The sequence below is a fragment of the Odocoileus virginianus genome, chromosome 7 (assembly GCF_023699985.2).
Source record: "Odocoileus virginianus isolate 20LAN1187 ecotype Illinois chromosome 7, Ovbor_1.2, whole genome shotgun sequence".
NCBI classification, from domain to species: domain Eukaryota; kingdom Metazoa; phylum Chordata; class Mammalia; order Artiodactyla; family Cervidae; genus Odocoileus; species Odocoileus virginianus.
Genome location: NC_069680.1, coordinates 78,901,593 through 78,917,053, shown reverse-complemented (window position 1 = coordinate 78,917,053; position 15,461 = coordinate 78,901,593). Strand labels below are relative to the sequence as shown.

Sequence of the window (15,461 nt, the reverse complement as noted above, 5' to 3'; positions counted from 1 at the left end):
CAATCTTATTTAGAAAACAGCTGATGATGCATTGCTTCTGGTGATCAGAACTTTTTGCCTAAGGGAAAATTCAAATTGTGGAGCTGTTCCTGATTATTTATTTATTTATTTTTTTACCTTACCCTTCCTTTGTGACCTTGGAATAATTTAAAGACTGAAACTACAGGTTGAAGGTATAGTGCCTATATAGCACAGTTCAAGTGGAATTTGGAGTGGAGAGGGACGAGGAATTCCACTTTTAAAAATACTTTTAAAAAGTAGGGTTCCTTGGAGATAGGTCTTTTAAAAGTATCTTACTTGGGGAAATGCTATAGTAAATACTTGCTATGTTCCCTAAGTAAGATACTTTTAAAAGATCTTTCTCCAATATGCCTAGAAAAGCTAATATGCAGTAGATATAAAATGAAAGATTTTTTTCCAGATAGCACATTATTTTATTGTATGAAAACTTTCTAGTTTCACTTTCAAAGTTTTATTTTTTTATGTTGTGATCAAATTTCTAATGAGATTAAATTATACATCCAGAGTTCCGTTCAGTTCAGTTGCTCAGTCATGTCTGACTCTTTGCGACCCCATGGACTGTAGCACTCCAGGCTTCCCTGTCCATCACCAACTCCTGGAGCTTTATATACCCATAAGCAGTCCTCAAAGGACAACAAAGTACAAAGATAAATAATATTAAAGGTGTTCTGAAGAGAGAGCTTCCAATCAATCTAACAGAAGAAATTCAAAAGAGTGGTCAATCCCTCTTAATGAAATAATTTTGCTGCTTCTAGATCACCATATCTTTTTTGTTCAACATTTTCTTTTTTCAAATGAATGTCATCATCTCCCCCAAGGCATTATTATTGGAATTTATATATTATGTGAGAGAAATGTATAATCTTTGCTCAGAGAGTTAAGTTTGAAAACAAGGCAATTTGATACCTTGTCTGTCTTGGTGCTCGTAAGGTCTATCCATCATGAGTGATTTCAGTTACCGAAGAGGATGTTGTGATTTTAGAATCTGTTGTGCAAGTGGCTCTGGCAGATCTTTTGAGTTGGTCTACCTACTTTTGGAGCACCAATGGCTATTGTTTTTTGTTATTGCTTTTCCTCAAGAATATACAGCATGCTTGCATCTTCCATCTTCTTTGGATGTCTTGATGACTGTCTTTGTATGTTCTACTGAGTCAATAGAAGAATCATTCTTTCTGGCTCCCTTGCTTCTTTAGTTGATAAAAAGATTATAGTGCAGTGCCTTAAGCCAATAATTTCTTATCACTGTTTTACTGGCAAAGTCTTTCACAAAGGGAGTTGGTTAAACTGGGAAGTAAAAGTTCTATAAATAGCTCTGGCAATGGGAGGAAAGTCAAAGATTGTTGGGTCTAAAAGGAAGAATCAAATGTTGCTCACTAATTTTATAAAACAGCTGAAGAGCAGACAAAAGGGTCTTCTTTCAGTTTTTCTCAAACTGTGTTGTAATGACAGTATGGTTTTGTGTGTCTGTGTGGTTTTGTTTTTGTTTTGTTTTTGACTTCACAGGAAGAGGTTTAAACATGAAGGCAAACCTTTTAGATGTTAGCATGGCTACATATAAAGCAAAGCTGCCTTTTTTTTTTCTTTTCTCTGCTTCCATTTAGGCCTATCACATAATTTAAGAAAAAATAAAATTTAATCACAGGAGCTCTTATATAGTGTGAAAAAAAACCCTGATCAATTTTGTTTTCGCAGCACGATATTATCAAAGATTTAAGAGACAAATTTGCCAGCCTCGGCGAGAACTCTCTGGTAACAGCATAAATGTCTGTGTTGGTTGCTTTTGATTTAAAGGTTTCTTTTTTCATTTGTTTGAGCCCATTTCTTCCCCCCCTCTTTTTAGTTTACTTTCTTTTTCATATTCTGTAACTAGCAAGCCTTCATTTTTTAAACCTCTTCCATCTTCCAGTGTCTATTTTCCGTACTTTGGATGGAAAGTTTATGGCAGCAAAGCTGTCACTCTGGCTACTTCTGCTGCAGCTCTTCCTGCTCTTAGGTCATATATGTTTTGGCCGTTGTGTTTATGGACATGATACTAATTGACTGTTTCATGTCCCATTGACTAAGCTTCTCTACCACGCCATTTGATGGACGCGCTGTCATAGGGCTCTATGCAACTTTCATTCTGCAACTTATACTGCTTGGTTCCGTCTCAATTCTCTAGCGAACTGAATAGCTCAAGTGAATGATCCTACCAGTCTTGAACTTGCTGTGCCTTTATATTTTATTTTGATTTCCTTCTGTATGTTTTCAATGGTAGTTTCAGTGGAAAAGAACAATCTCCAGCCATTGCTCTAGCAGTACCATGCAGTATCGTTTGTTACCACCTGAGAATACAAAATATAAAGGCACATTGCTTCTTTTATTCTTTGGGGGGGACTGGGGAGATCTGTTATCATAAGTCCACTACTTAGTTGAAGCCTACCTTTTAATCCATATCAGCTTTCAATTTTGCTTAAACTCCAACACGTCCTCAGTTGATGTTTTTCTGTCACTCAGTGATAACTTGCAACTCAAGCCATTTGCTGAGCAGTATCAAGTTATGGCCATGACTTGGGAGATGATTGTAAACATGGCAAACTGATGCACAAATGTATCATTCAGAAAGTGCAAGTTTCAATGATGAAGTATAGTACTTCAAAAGTATGATACAGGCTTTGGACTAATCTAGTCATTGAAATTAAGAAAATTCATCCTGTTAAACAAGTACCAAAAGTCTATCACAAGAAATATAAAGGGAAAAACCAAGAGCTGACTATGTTAACATCTGTTGAATAACATTGTTGGTGTTGAAATGGTCCATAATGTTGTCATAGAGCCCATACATGAAGAGATGATGAAAATATGGTTTATAGAAAGCTACTCTGCTTAATGATGGTCACAACATAAATGGTTGGGATTTGTGTTCAGGAAAAAGAAATGGAAAAGCAAAAGCTTCTATACCAACAAGCCAGGCTCCACGACCGCGGTGCTGCTGAGATGGTGCTGCAGACTATCAGTGCCAGCAAAGGTGAGCTCATTACCCTCTCTTGGAAGGGTTGATTCTTCAGATTTCGCCTGTATTCCCTGGGAGCTCCCTTGTTGGTATTATACTGATTTATTTAGTCCCTGAATTTCATGTTTATGATGAAGTCAGGTGACTTCATAAAGGCCAACTCTTTTGCCAGATCCAATGTTAATTATTTTCAATCAGAGTCTTAACTAAGAGATCTATTTTGTTTCTGTTCATTAAGTTTTGGAATTATATTGGGACACAATGCTAACAAACTGATCAGGTAAATCAGGGGTGGGCAGACACTTTCCGTGAGAGGCCAGGTAGTAAATATTTTCAGTTTTTCAAGCATTGGGGTCTCAGGGCAACGCTTCAGCTCTGCCAGTGTCTGCCATCTAGAGACAATACATAAACAGTGTGGCCTTGTTTCAATAAAGCTTTATTTACAAAAAGAAGTACCAAGCTGGATGTGGTCCTCAGGGCCCGTGATATAAATGTTTAGATTTTTAAAGTGAGTCATTTTTAGCAATTCAAGTGCTATTGCATTTTTTCAATAGCCAGGCAATTCAAGCTGCTTTTTCTTCCATTAGTAACATCTTCTTTATGAAAACTTTTTACTGTAATTTGAATGGAATGGAAAAGTAATAGTGGATATTAAACACTCCTCTCCAAATACAAGGATTGTTTCATTTTTAAGATAAGTGGAGGTAAATTACATTAAAAATAAAACATAATATGCTAAATTAAAGTTAACAAGTTGGATTTTAAATTTTGTCATTATTGCTTGAATAACTTAAAATTATGACTAGTCATCTTAATAAGATAAAAGTTATGAAATGGAAATCATAAAAGTTGTTCAAACATACTTGAGGGAGGAGGGAGAAAATTTTAAGTGGCTTATGTTCATTTCAATATTTTTTTATTTCACATTAGTTTTAAATTTTAATAATTTTAGGTATCAGTATTTCAAAATCATTTGTTTCTGTCTGTTCCTTTTTTCTGTTTTCTCATGTAATTTCAGTTTGTGGACATAACAAACAGAATTTAGTAAAAACATTGATGGCAAAATCTGCATTATGACTTAATTATTTTTTTGGTATATAAGTCAGTCTGCCCTCTACCATGGCACACATTTGTAGGAAGCTAATAGTGACTTTAAAACTGCACATTTTGAGATATAATTAGTTAATGTAGCAAGTGAAGAGATGCAAGGAACACTATATTTTGTATTTTTAAGGTGAAACTGGACCCATGGTGGCTGCTACTTTGAAACTTGGAATTGCTATCTTAAATGGAGGGAACTCTACAGTACAGCAGGTATGTGATTAAGCCTTTCACATAATGTGCTTTTCAAATAGATGGGCCATATAATCATCTTGTTGAACTATTTCAGTCATCCTAAAAGAACAGTTAGTTGTACATTTTTTTTCACTTTCTATGTAAAATATGTTTTTATTTTATGGTCTTGTTCTAGTAGCCAGATATCTTCTAGTTAGCACAATAAACACAGCTTCTAGGTACGACAATAGATAATATTTCTCTTTAGAAGTCTGAAGTCATGTCATATGGTGTTGTCATTTGCAATGCTGCATTTTATGTGACCAAGTCAGCATAAAGCAGCTGTTTTGTTTTAATACTGAAATATAATATCCTTACCTAGGCAGCCTAGTTTGGGAACATGTTTTATGGTGTTACACCTCCTGTAAATTGACTCTTGAGATTTTGTTAATAGTATGAAGCAGGCTCCTGGGTTAACATGTAAATAGGATGCACTGTTCAGAATTTTTTCTAGTTATAAATCTTTGTATTCTCCTAAGATAAGATAAAATCACTTCCCAACCAAATTTTATAATTATATTCAGTTTGAAAGTTAGACGTTATCAGGACTGGGGATTTGATAATGCAATTTCTCTATACAACTGAATGCAAAGATCTGTAAGTTAGAATAAGAGTATCTGAGTGACTTACTATAAATTAACAAATACTAGAGAGTGTGTGGAGAGAAAGGAACCCTCCTACACTGTTGGTGGGAATGTAAATTGGTACAGTCACTATGGAAAACAGTATGGAGGTTCTTCAGAGAACTAAAAATAGGATTAAAATATAAGCCCGCAATCCTACTCCTGGACATATATTCAGAAAAAACTATAATTGAAAAAGAAACATGTATTACTATGTTCATAGCAGCACAATTTACAATAGCTGAAACATGGAAACAAATGTGCATCGACATATGAATGGATAAATAGGTGGTACATATACACAATGGAATACTACTCAGCCATTGAAAATGGGTGAAATAATGCCATGACAGTCACATCAGCGTGGATACAACTAGAGGCCTTCATAAGAAGTGCAGTACCTCAGAAAGAGAAAGACAAACACCGTTTCACTTATATGTGAAATCTAAAATATTCCACAACTGAACCTATCTGCAAAATGAAAACAGATGCAAAGATGTAGAGAACAGACTTGTGGTTACCACGGGGAAGGAGAGTAGGGAAGGGCTTAGAAGTTGGGATTAGAAGATGCAAACTATTATATACAGAGTGGATAACCAACAACATCCTACTGTATAGCACAGGGAACAATAAACCATAATGGAAAAGACTGTAAAACAAAGGTGTATGTGTATATAACTGAGTCTCTTTGCTATACAGCAAAAATTAATACAACACTGTAAATCAAGTTTACATCACTAATCTATATATATATTTATATATATATGAGTGACTTAACAAAATAGGAACAGAGTGACAAGCATGTACTGCATGCCTCTGGGAACACAGCTGACATTGTGTCTCTGAGCACAGAAAAAATTATTATGCTTATTGAAAAACAGTAAAATATAAACTTCAGATTGTGTTATTATAAAACTAAGATCTCTTGTTTATATACCTTGGCTTCTATATGAGAAAGAACAGTTGATGAGCAGGGAACTATTCTTTCCTGGCTAAGTTTTAGTGAGGCAGGTAATGGGCTTCTCTCATTGAAGGAAAGGAAGGCTGGTGAGAACCTTAGAATGTTTGACTTCAAGATGTTGTGAACCTCAGAATCACTAAGGTGGGAATCACTACAGTGGGACAAAGCCATGAATATGCTCCTAGAAGACCTTTGAGTCTAAGAAAAGAAAAACAGAAAATTGTGAAGGCCTCTTTTGGACTAGCTCAGTTTTGAACTAGATTAAGTATTGAGTTGGCCGAAAAGTTCATTTGGGTTCTTCTGTAATATCTTATAGGAAAATATGAACAATATTTTTGGCCAAACCAGTAGTAGAAGAGCTGAAAAATTCATCTTTACCTTGCTCTCAAATGGTGTGCTTTTTTACTGTAAATATAGTCATTACATGTTATAATTGTATTGAAAACTCTGGCCTCTTCTTGGTGTAATGTTTATAAGTGCACAAAATAAAATTACACAGGTTGACAAAAGAAATAAAGTATATTGAAATGTGGTTATCAAAATGTTATATAACAGGTTTTTTATAAAGTTGTGTATTTCCTTATGAATTCATTAAATAAAAGATCTAGTGCTTAGTCTAACAATTATTGAGAAGAAATGATTAAATACTTTTAAATAGCTATAACAACTGTAATGTGATAGGAAAATAGCCAAAATGTTTATTGGTAACAAAATCGTAGCCATTATTAATCCTACTTGTGTTTGTTGCTTAGATTACTTGTTGAAAGGAATGCTAAATTTCAGTTAGAAATAAAGATAAAAGTGAATTTTTTTACTATCCAATTTACACATTTTCTTTTTTGATTTCCATAGTAAAAGACTATATGACTTTTTTAAAATGTAAGGAAAAATAAAGAAAACCTACCTAATCTCTCCACAATACTGATCAAGAAATAATTTCCCTTAGCTTATGTATTACTTCAAAAGATCTTAATTATACACACACACACACACACACACACACACATACACACACACACAGACATATACATATATATATATATCCAGAATCCTTGGAGTTAAAAGGAACCTTGAGAGATCATGTAATAAATATACTCACTGTATGTACAGATCTTTCTTTTTCTCTCTAAACCTTCAGATATACCTTCCTTTGCCATGTAAGCCATGTTCATCTTGTTTTAAAAGACCAATGACTAATAACTGCTTCATGTTTATTACACCAGCAAGTTATCGCACACACACATACACCCCAAAACAGCTCTGTTGTTATGTGTCTGTATTTGTATGTATCTGTGCATGTGTAGGTGTATCCATATGTGTGCAAACACACACACACTACACTTTGTGTGTGTGTATGCAGCCTTCACACATTTAGTTTTATATTACCTTTAACTCTAATTTCTTAAAAAAGATTACTTAACCATCATTTTGACTGCTTAGCTGATCCCTGTCTAAATAGCACTGATAATAGGAATTTAAGATTCAGAGAAGAGCAGTGTCTATTTTCTTAGTGTTTCTCTTATTATCTGCAATGTACTGCTTATTTGAAACCTCCAGCACATCCTATTCACAGTCGAAGTAGCTGTTTCCCTATGGCATGTAACAATATACTCACAGCTATGCATTGCATTAGTATTTTTTACATTTATGTTTAACCAATATGTTGACCACAGAATCTGGACATCATTCTGAGAACAGAGGAGAAAAATTAATAGTCAAATGATTCCCACCATTCCTTGAGTTTAGAGACCATGGTAATGGAAACTGAATTTCTGTCTTAGCAGCATATGGTAGTCAGAGCTCTTGGATGACTGCTTTTTAAGGAGCTCACCTTTTTTTTTAATTAATCTGTTTATTTTAATTGGAGGCTAATTACAATATTGTGGTGGTTTTTGCCGTACATCGACATGAATCAGCCATGAGTGTACACGTGTCCCCCATCCTGAACCCCCCTCCCACCTCCCTCCCCACCCCATCCCTCTGGGTTGTCCCAGTGCTCCAGCTTTGAGTGCCCTGCATCATGCATCAAACTTGCATTGGAGCTTACTTTTGTAGTGAAATCTGTGAAGAGCATTCAGATGGGCCTTCTTCCCAGTAAACTTGAACTAAGTATCTGAATCTCTAAATACTGACAGAGTGACTTGAAGAGAACTAAGGGTACTATTTTCCCCGATGTTTATGCTGCTTGTGGTGTTTTGTAAAGCATCTCCCTTGTTCCAAGCCATGGGTATGTCCTGCTGCACACACACAGAAATGGGCAAGTCTCTAGATGTGACATGCGTGTCACTATTTCATGGTCATGTTTATATGCACTGATATTTTTTATCTTTATTTTAGCGTAGAAAGAATGTTTTGTTGTTTCTTATTTAACAAAAAATAAGATTTATGTTCAGTGACCATGTGGTTTATCTATGTACTGCAGAAAATGCTTGACTACCTCAAGGAGAAAAAGGATGTGGGCTTCTTTCAGAGCCTGGCTGGCCTGATGCAGTCATGCAGGTAAGCACCTGCTTTCTTTGCTTTAGTTCCACTCAGTGGTTGTATCTTTAAAAGTACTTTTTTTACATTACTGATGGTACTTATATACAGAAAATTTTTTTATTGAAACAGTTTTTTAAATTTAATTAATTTTTATTGGAGTATATAGTTGTTTTAGAATGTTGTGTTCACAGAAGATTTTTTAATGGTTAAACACACTTTCAAGTGGGGCAAAAATGTACAAGTGTCTTATATTCTGTCTTGCTGTTAGATGTTAGTAATGTCTTCATTACTAACTTGTTCCATGTTAATAATGTCTTAAAATAATATTCCTTGTGCTTAAATAGGGACCTTGGATGATTTTTGAAAACCAGAAAAGTCCATTTCATTTTATCTATGAGCTTTGAGATCACGTCTCAGCTTCCCTACAATGATCCTTAACCAACTAATTTATGATCATTTTCTAGTTTTTACAGTATTTAAAATCATTCAGATGGCATTTGACTAAAGAACCTGACACATACTTAATGTGATAAGCTATTCCAACTGGAAAAACATGATTATTATGCCTGCTGACTTTGTAATGTTCTTCCAAGTTGAAGCCCATTAATGCCATATACTTGACTTTCAAATGGATCATTTCAGTGTGGTCCCTGGAGAAGTGGTCTGCTGCAAAAAAAACACTATTGGTAAACATTGAGTCAGGGTGTTTTCAATGCATAATAGCATTCGGTTCACACTTCATGATACACATTTGCCCTTCTGAAGAAAGGAAAGGTTCTGTTAGTCCTCTAAATGTTTTTCTCCCTGTTATTGCAGTGTCCTCGACCTAAATGCATTTGAGCGACAAAACAAAGCTGAAGGACTTGGGATGGTGACTGAGGAAGGATCAGGTACTGATCACTTAAAAAGATCACCTGTCCCCACTTCTTCCCTGAAATTACCTTTCCAGTACAGAGAGATGCGAGGTTATCTAAGTGGACACCGTGCTTATGTGACTCATTTAAAAGTTCGTAGTTAGACACCTATATAGGTCACATCCAAGACCCCAGACCTAACCTTCCATGTTGGTAATTGACTCCTTGTTATTTCAGACCCACTGTCTGTGACCTTTCCCCTAGCTGGGGTTAAAGAACCCTTATCATAGAATTATATCTAAAATTATAAAATGCATGGATGAGCCACATTAGAAAATGTTTGACTTCCTTTGGCCATTTTAGCAAACTGGCAGGCTTCCAGATTCTATCTCCTTAGGACAGAAATGCTTTCAGAGCCTTCAGTCCAGCAGTATTCTTACTACTCTTCCCTTTTAGCTCAGTTATCCTTCTATTTGATAAATCCATATGTCTTTTCAAGTACAAGTTGTTTAAGAAAATAAATTAAAGAGTAGTCTTTGTGTTTAACTTTGATCATTTAATGTACATGTGCATAAAAATAACTCACATAATAGAGTTTTTCTCTCTTTAAATAGATGTGTAACTAGAATGCACACTGTGCATTTAAAGCAGAAATAATTGTTGCTGCACATTCATTTTGGTATCTGTTAAGAAAAAACTATCTTCTCTATTTTTGGTTTTGATTTGTTTTTATTCTTTTGTGTTTGATTTTTAAATTATTTTAGTTTGAGTAAGGCCCCGTGTGTTTATCTGTTTTTGTTTGTTTTGTCTGGTTTGGAGTTGTCACCTTATCAATGTATTAGTTTTAGAACATTGGGTCTTCTAAAAAACTACGCTTATTGCAAAAAAAAAATAAATTTTCTCCCCTCTGCCATTGGTAGTCCGCTTGCCCTTCTAAAATATTTTAGAATTAACAAATCTTTCTAATTATCTCTGTATATTTTTGTTCTCACAATAGGAAAAAGAATTTAGTTGCATTTTTCTTCCTGTATTTTAAAGATGATCATTTAGACATATTCTAATGCTGCTGCTTCTATATCACCTGTGTAATTTTATTTTCTGCTTGGCATTTGAATGTAGAAGTTCAGACATCAAGTTAATACTTGATTATTATTGGTTATTTAATTGGGTTAGCTACCTCTAAGAAAAATCACCAGCAGAATTCTGAACTTACTTAGATATTCTGAAAAGTAACTTCAAGCTAAATCTCTCCATCACTAACATTTGTGTCACCAGTTACAACTCCTGGCCTATCAGACCTGTCTGGAGAATTCAGAGCCACTATAAAGCCCACGTCCCATTAACTGCATTGCCTTTAAGGTCTCACAGAAGTCCTAGGGTTTTTACAGCTGTAAAGTGCCTAAAAATGAGTCAGTTCTCTCTCTGACTTCCCTGTTTTGGAATTAGTAATCAATTTTATTTTCCCCTGAAGTTCTTTCCTAATGTACCAGAGGCTCTGATCATAATTCCATTCACTGTTCCATGTCACTCTTTACATCAGCTCCCACAAAGAAATAGTGACCACACAGGTTTATTTTCCTGGCCTCCTAGACTTTTATCAACCAGGTATGGATTGGAATAACACTTGTGAGTCCCATTTCAGAAATAAGTTGATAAGAGCAGCCGTCCTGATGTGAGAATTAGTTCTGTCTCTCAATATGAGATTGGTTTGGTTAGTTTATTCTTTTTAAAGATGCACACAAAAGTTATTGCCCAAATTGATTAACACGTTTATATTTTATTTCCTTACAAACAGCAAAACAAAAACAATGTCTCAACTTCTTTTCTTTTTCCCCATTTCCTTTCCTTTCAACTACTGTCCATGTATATTCTCCCTTCCTCAGTCATCACTCATGAGCGTGGTAATTATTAAAAATGAACTGCCTTTTCTTTATTTGCTCCTTTATTTGTTGTTAGCTTGATGTACAGTCTTGATAGTGACAGTTTTTGTGCATTTTTCCTTTTCTAGACCATTTTAGCAAGTAGATTATTTACTTTTCATCATTATGCATCCTTTTACTTTTAAAACTTATGTATCAAGCTTTCCTTTTTTTTCTCCCTATGAGGATGTGTAGTTATTAACATAGAGACATAAAGGGGCAACAAGCATTTAAGTGATGGTCTTGGATTTGTTTGGTTCTGTTCTTTCATTTAAAAGAAGTTCTGGTGGACCCAGTGTTTGCAACTATTGTGTAAATGAGTGAATGTGTGCAATAGTTTCCCTGTGGCGTTTCTGTTTTGGACATACTGTGGCTTTATGGCTGCACCAAGTGGTGCATGGGAAAATCAGTGCTGACCCAGGGTGGGTGGTGAATGGTTGAGTCTCCTTTAAGCCACTGGACTCTGCCAGTTCACCTCCAAGTGTTAAGAGATCTACAGTTTTTCTCTGTGCCTTTGAAAATATCACATATTAAAAACCTTCTAACATAAAATGACCTTTCATTCTTGAGATCAAATTTGAAGAACACTAGAAACAGTAGCAAGTATTTACTCTTCAGGCTAGCATAATAACAAAGATGGCATTGATATTGCAAAGCTAGTTAAAGTTAGAAAGTTAAATTGCTCAGTCGTGTCCGGCTCTTTGCGACCCCATGGACTGTAGCCCACCAGGCTCCTCCATCCACGGGATTCTCCAGGCAAGAGTACTGGAGTGGGTTTGCCATTTCCTTCTCCAGGAGATCTTCCTGACCCAGGGATTAAACCCAGGTCTCCCGCATTGCAGGCAGATGCTTTAACCTCTGAGCCACCAGGGAAGCAAGGTAGTCTCTGAAAGACATGACATGTGATGATAAAGAAGGGATGAGATTTTTTCAAACAGTATTCTGTGTGTCAACATGGCTTCAGAGATTAAGTTGTGCTTTCTCAGTACACACTGCTGCCTTCATCAAGAGACCTCTTAGGAGACTGTGCAGTGACAACTCATTGCCTCTAATGATTACTATACTATTTCCCAGACTGAGAACACCTATACTGTCTCTATCTTTGGCATTTAAAAAAAAATTTTGTTACGTGGCCATTCTTTTAAGATTCTGCAACTGTTAAGAAAAGTATGTACCCTTATAGGTGAAAGAACCTAGGTCATCCCTCTTGGAAAATATAGAAAACACTGACAAATCTAAATCCATTAGTGATCTCACTGCTTCACAGCTTGAGGCTTATGCGGTATAAGCTCAGGACTGAGAAAATAATCTGATAGATCTAAATCTCCATCCTAACCAATTCTGTTTATTAAGCTAAATCTGTTGCTGATGATGAAATGACCATAAATTATGTCACTATGTAAAATGTGTAACTTAAATACATGAACTTTTTCGTACCCATGACTTTCCCATGGTATTTTCCCCTGTTTTATAAATAGAGCAAGGCAAAGTAAGATTCCACGGCTTGTCCAGGGTCACACAGCAGTGTGGCAAGATCAAGGCTAAAATGCAGGCATTCTTTATGTCTCTAATTTGCCAATTCCACAAGCCAATTCCCTTTCCTTCCAGTCTCTAGTAGTCTTTGGGGGACTTATCTTTTGTCCAGCACATTGGCTTAGGTTAGAATTATGGACCCCCTAATGTCTCCCTTCAAAGGCACCCATCTATGGCCAATTTTTGAATCCATTGTTGAAGTTTCAATACCACTTTTAAGCTTTTTATGATTACACATGATACTCCCCATCTGGATTGAGATACCATTAGGAAATACATGCTTCTCTAAGGTTTGTATACAGCTGTCCCTCGATATCCATGAGGTCCATCCAGGACCCTCTTCCTGTCCACAGATGCTCAAGTCCCTTATATAAAATGGCATAGTGTGGTCATACCCCTGTATCCACAAATATAGGACAGCTGTATAAGGATATCGGACTAATTGTTGATACTCCTTTTTCTATACTGTCGTTGTCATGTAAGTTTGCCGTGTACCCTTATCCCACCTTGTTAAATTTCCCTCATTTTTATTGGGTTGCCAAAAAGTCCTACCTGTTTTTTCTATAACATCTTACAGAAAAACCTGAAGGAACTTTTTGGCCCACTCAATACGAAAGTCTGGACTTCCCCCTTGTTAAAAAAAGAAAAAAAATTCTTCAGATGTGTTTAGATTTTGTGATGTGCTCAGTGTTGTCCTCTATGGATATTTTTTAGTCCTATGTGTTTTATTTTACTATGTGAAATGAAGTTCAAAACCAAAAACTTCTATGAACTTTTGAAATTTCATTCCATCCTTGGATTTTTGGTTTGTTTCTCCTCAGTACCATTTATCCTCATTACAAATTCATGATGAGCTTGAAAGTGCAATTTTTCTTCTTTCAGACATCTTCTTGGAATATAGTTGAAGATACTGCATTATATTTTTAATCATTTTGCAGGGGTCCTTGACTTCATAAACAAGTTAAAAGTTGGAAGCTGATCTGATTCCTCAGAAATTGTTTGATTTTCTAAAAGGTTATATAAAGCATTAATACAAGTTAAGCTTCTTCCATTTCCACCTGTATTTGGTAATGTGTTGCATTGAGGTTCTTGCCTATATATAGTGACCTCATGAAGTTTATGTGAAGTTAAGTGAAAAGGGTTCCTTTTAATTAATTAATCAAAAGGATAATTATAGCAATCTTTAAATATTGACCACGCTAATGTTTTTTAGTGTTTTTAGTGCTTAATTATTTATTGGCTATCTTCCACCCCAGATTGTCCCAAGGATACTTTCCCACATGGAATCCAGTAGATCCTGATATCCATCTGGATCCTAACTATATTATTCTGCCATTCCTGTGTAAATATTCTCTTCATGGAAAGCCTATGGTTAATGGCACTAAATAGATTTTTTTTTTAACATCCTTGCACAGTTTTTAAACTTTGAAGGACTCATTTAAATTTGAGTGGCTATTACATGCTAGACACTGTCCTAGATATTGGATTTATACAGGAAATCCAGAGTATTGTGTAGAGAGACTTGTAAATAAGCAACTTCAGAGCAGTGCCCTCTGTGTAAGAGAAAACTGAGCTAATACTTAGCTGCCAGGGCTGGGGGAAGTATATCATCATAGATGTAACACACAGCCTCAAGTAGAAGTTTATCTGGTAGATAAGTAAGGCAAAGAAAAGCATTCCAGTGAAAGAGATCCCCATATGCCAAGTTTAAGGTACACAACATATGGGAGAACAGTAACTAACCTGGTGTGATTGAAAAGAAATGAAACCAGTAGAGGATGGAAAGGTGGTTTGCGGGAGACCCTAAAGGGCCTGCTTTACAGGGAACTTGCACTTTCTTTCTGAGACCTTGGAGAGCTGTTAAATAAGTGACGCTTCTGTAATATTATGTTTTGTGTGTTGATCCACTTGGAATCTAAATTCCCACATTCACTCTTCAAAATGCTTCCAGTAGAATCTACTAACATTAAAATTCACAGATTTCTCATTCTCAGTAGTGCTAGCATACCAAATAGACCATATATATATATGTGTGTGTGTACACACACACCTAAGTAAAAAAAAAAAAAAAGAAAGAAAGAAAAAGGGGGAAAAAAATGAAGTGAGAAGGCTACAAGAAAAACAATCTGAAATCATGTTTGAAAGCAAAATATTTTTTTCTCCACTGCTAGCCTTTAATTCTATTATCCATGGGTCATACCTAATTTATTTCATTTTTATTATCTAGGAATGCATTTTATACATGGTGTCAGGTTGTTACCTTAGTTTAAATACATGCATTTAATAAAATTATAAATGATTTATTACAACCCACTTGAATTCTGTATTTTAGGAATCCAGGACTTTTAAAATTACTTCTTGCCATTAAAACTTCACATTGATTCCTATTATGCTTTGCATATTTCAGAGCAGTTGTACTTGTTTGAACCAATTTGATTCTCTCAGCAGCCCTATGAATTATGGAAGTCAGGAGATTGTTAAGTCCCATATCAAAACAATGAAAAACGAGTCTGAAAGGTGAATTGATTTTTCCAAAGCTACATGTCTAAAATATGGGTTTCCCTGGGTTCTAAAATTGAAAACAAGTTAGGAGTCCACAATTTAAAATAAAAAATAAGCAAAATGATTGTTAGTCAAAGATTGATTACTGATGTGAACTTTGTGAAGTGGAGGAACTATGGCACCCTGCATTTAGAGAGACCATACAGTATAGAAATTAACTGTTTGTTACCTGACCTTCTT

General features: G+C 35.4%; 1 protein-coding gene across 5 annotated transcripts in view; it reads left to right on the top strand.

Moving 5' to 3' along the window:
• RYR2 (ryanodine receptor 2) overlaps window positions 1–15,461 on the top strand; it is an 803,099-nt gene that overhangs the window by 701,659 nt on the left and 85,979 nt on the right. For all 5 annotated transcript variants that reach the window (XM_070471032.1, XM_070471028.1, XM_070471029.1 and 2 more), the window contains 4 exons: window positions 2,929–3,028; window positions 4,248–4,327; window positions 8,355–8,431; window positions 9,230–9,303. In XM_070471032.1, the coding sequence (XP_070327133.1) occupies window positions 2,929–3,028; window positions 4,248–4,327; window positions 8,355–8,431; window positions 9,230–9,303 (331 nt within the window). The remainder of the gene's footprint in view (window positions 1–2,928; window positions 3,029–4,247; window positions 4,328–8,354; window positions 8,432–9,229; window positions 9,304–15,461) is intronic.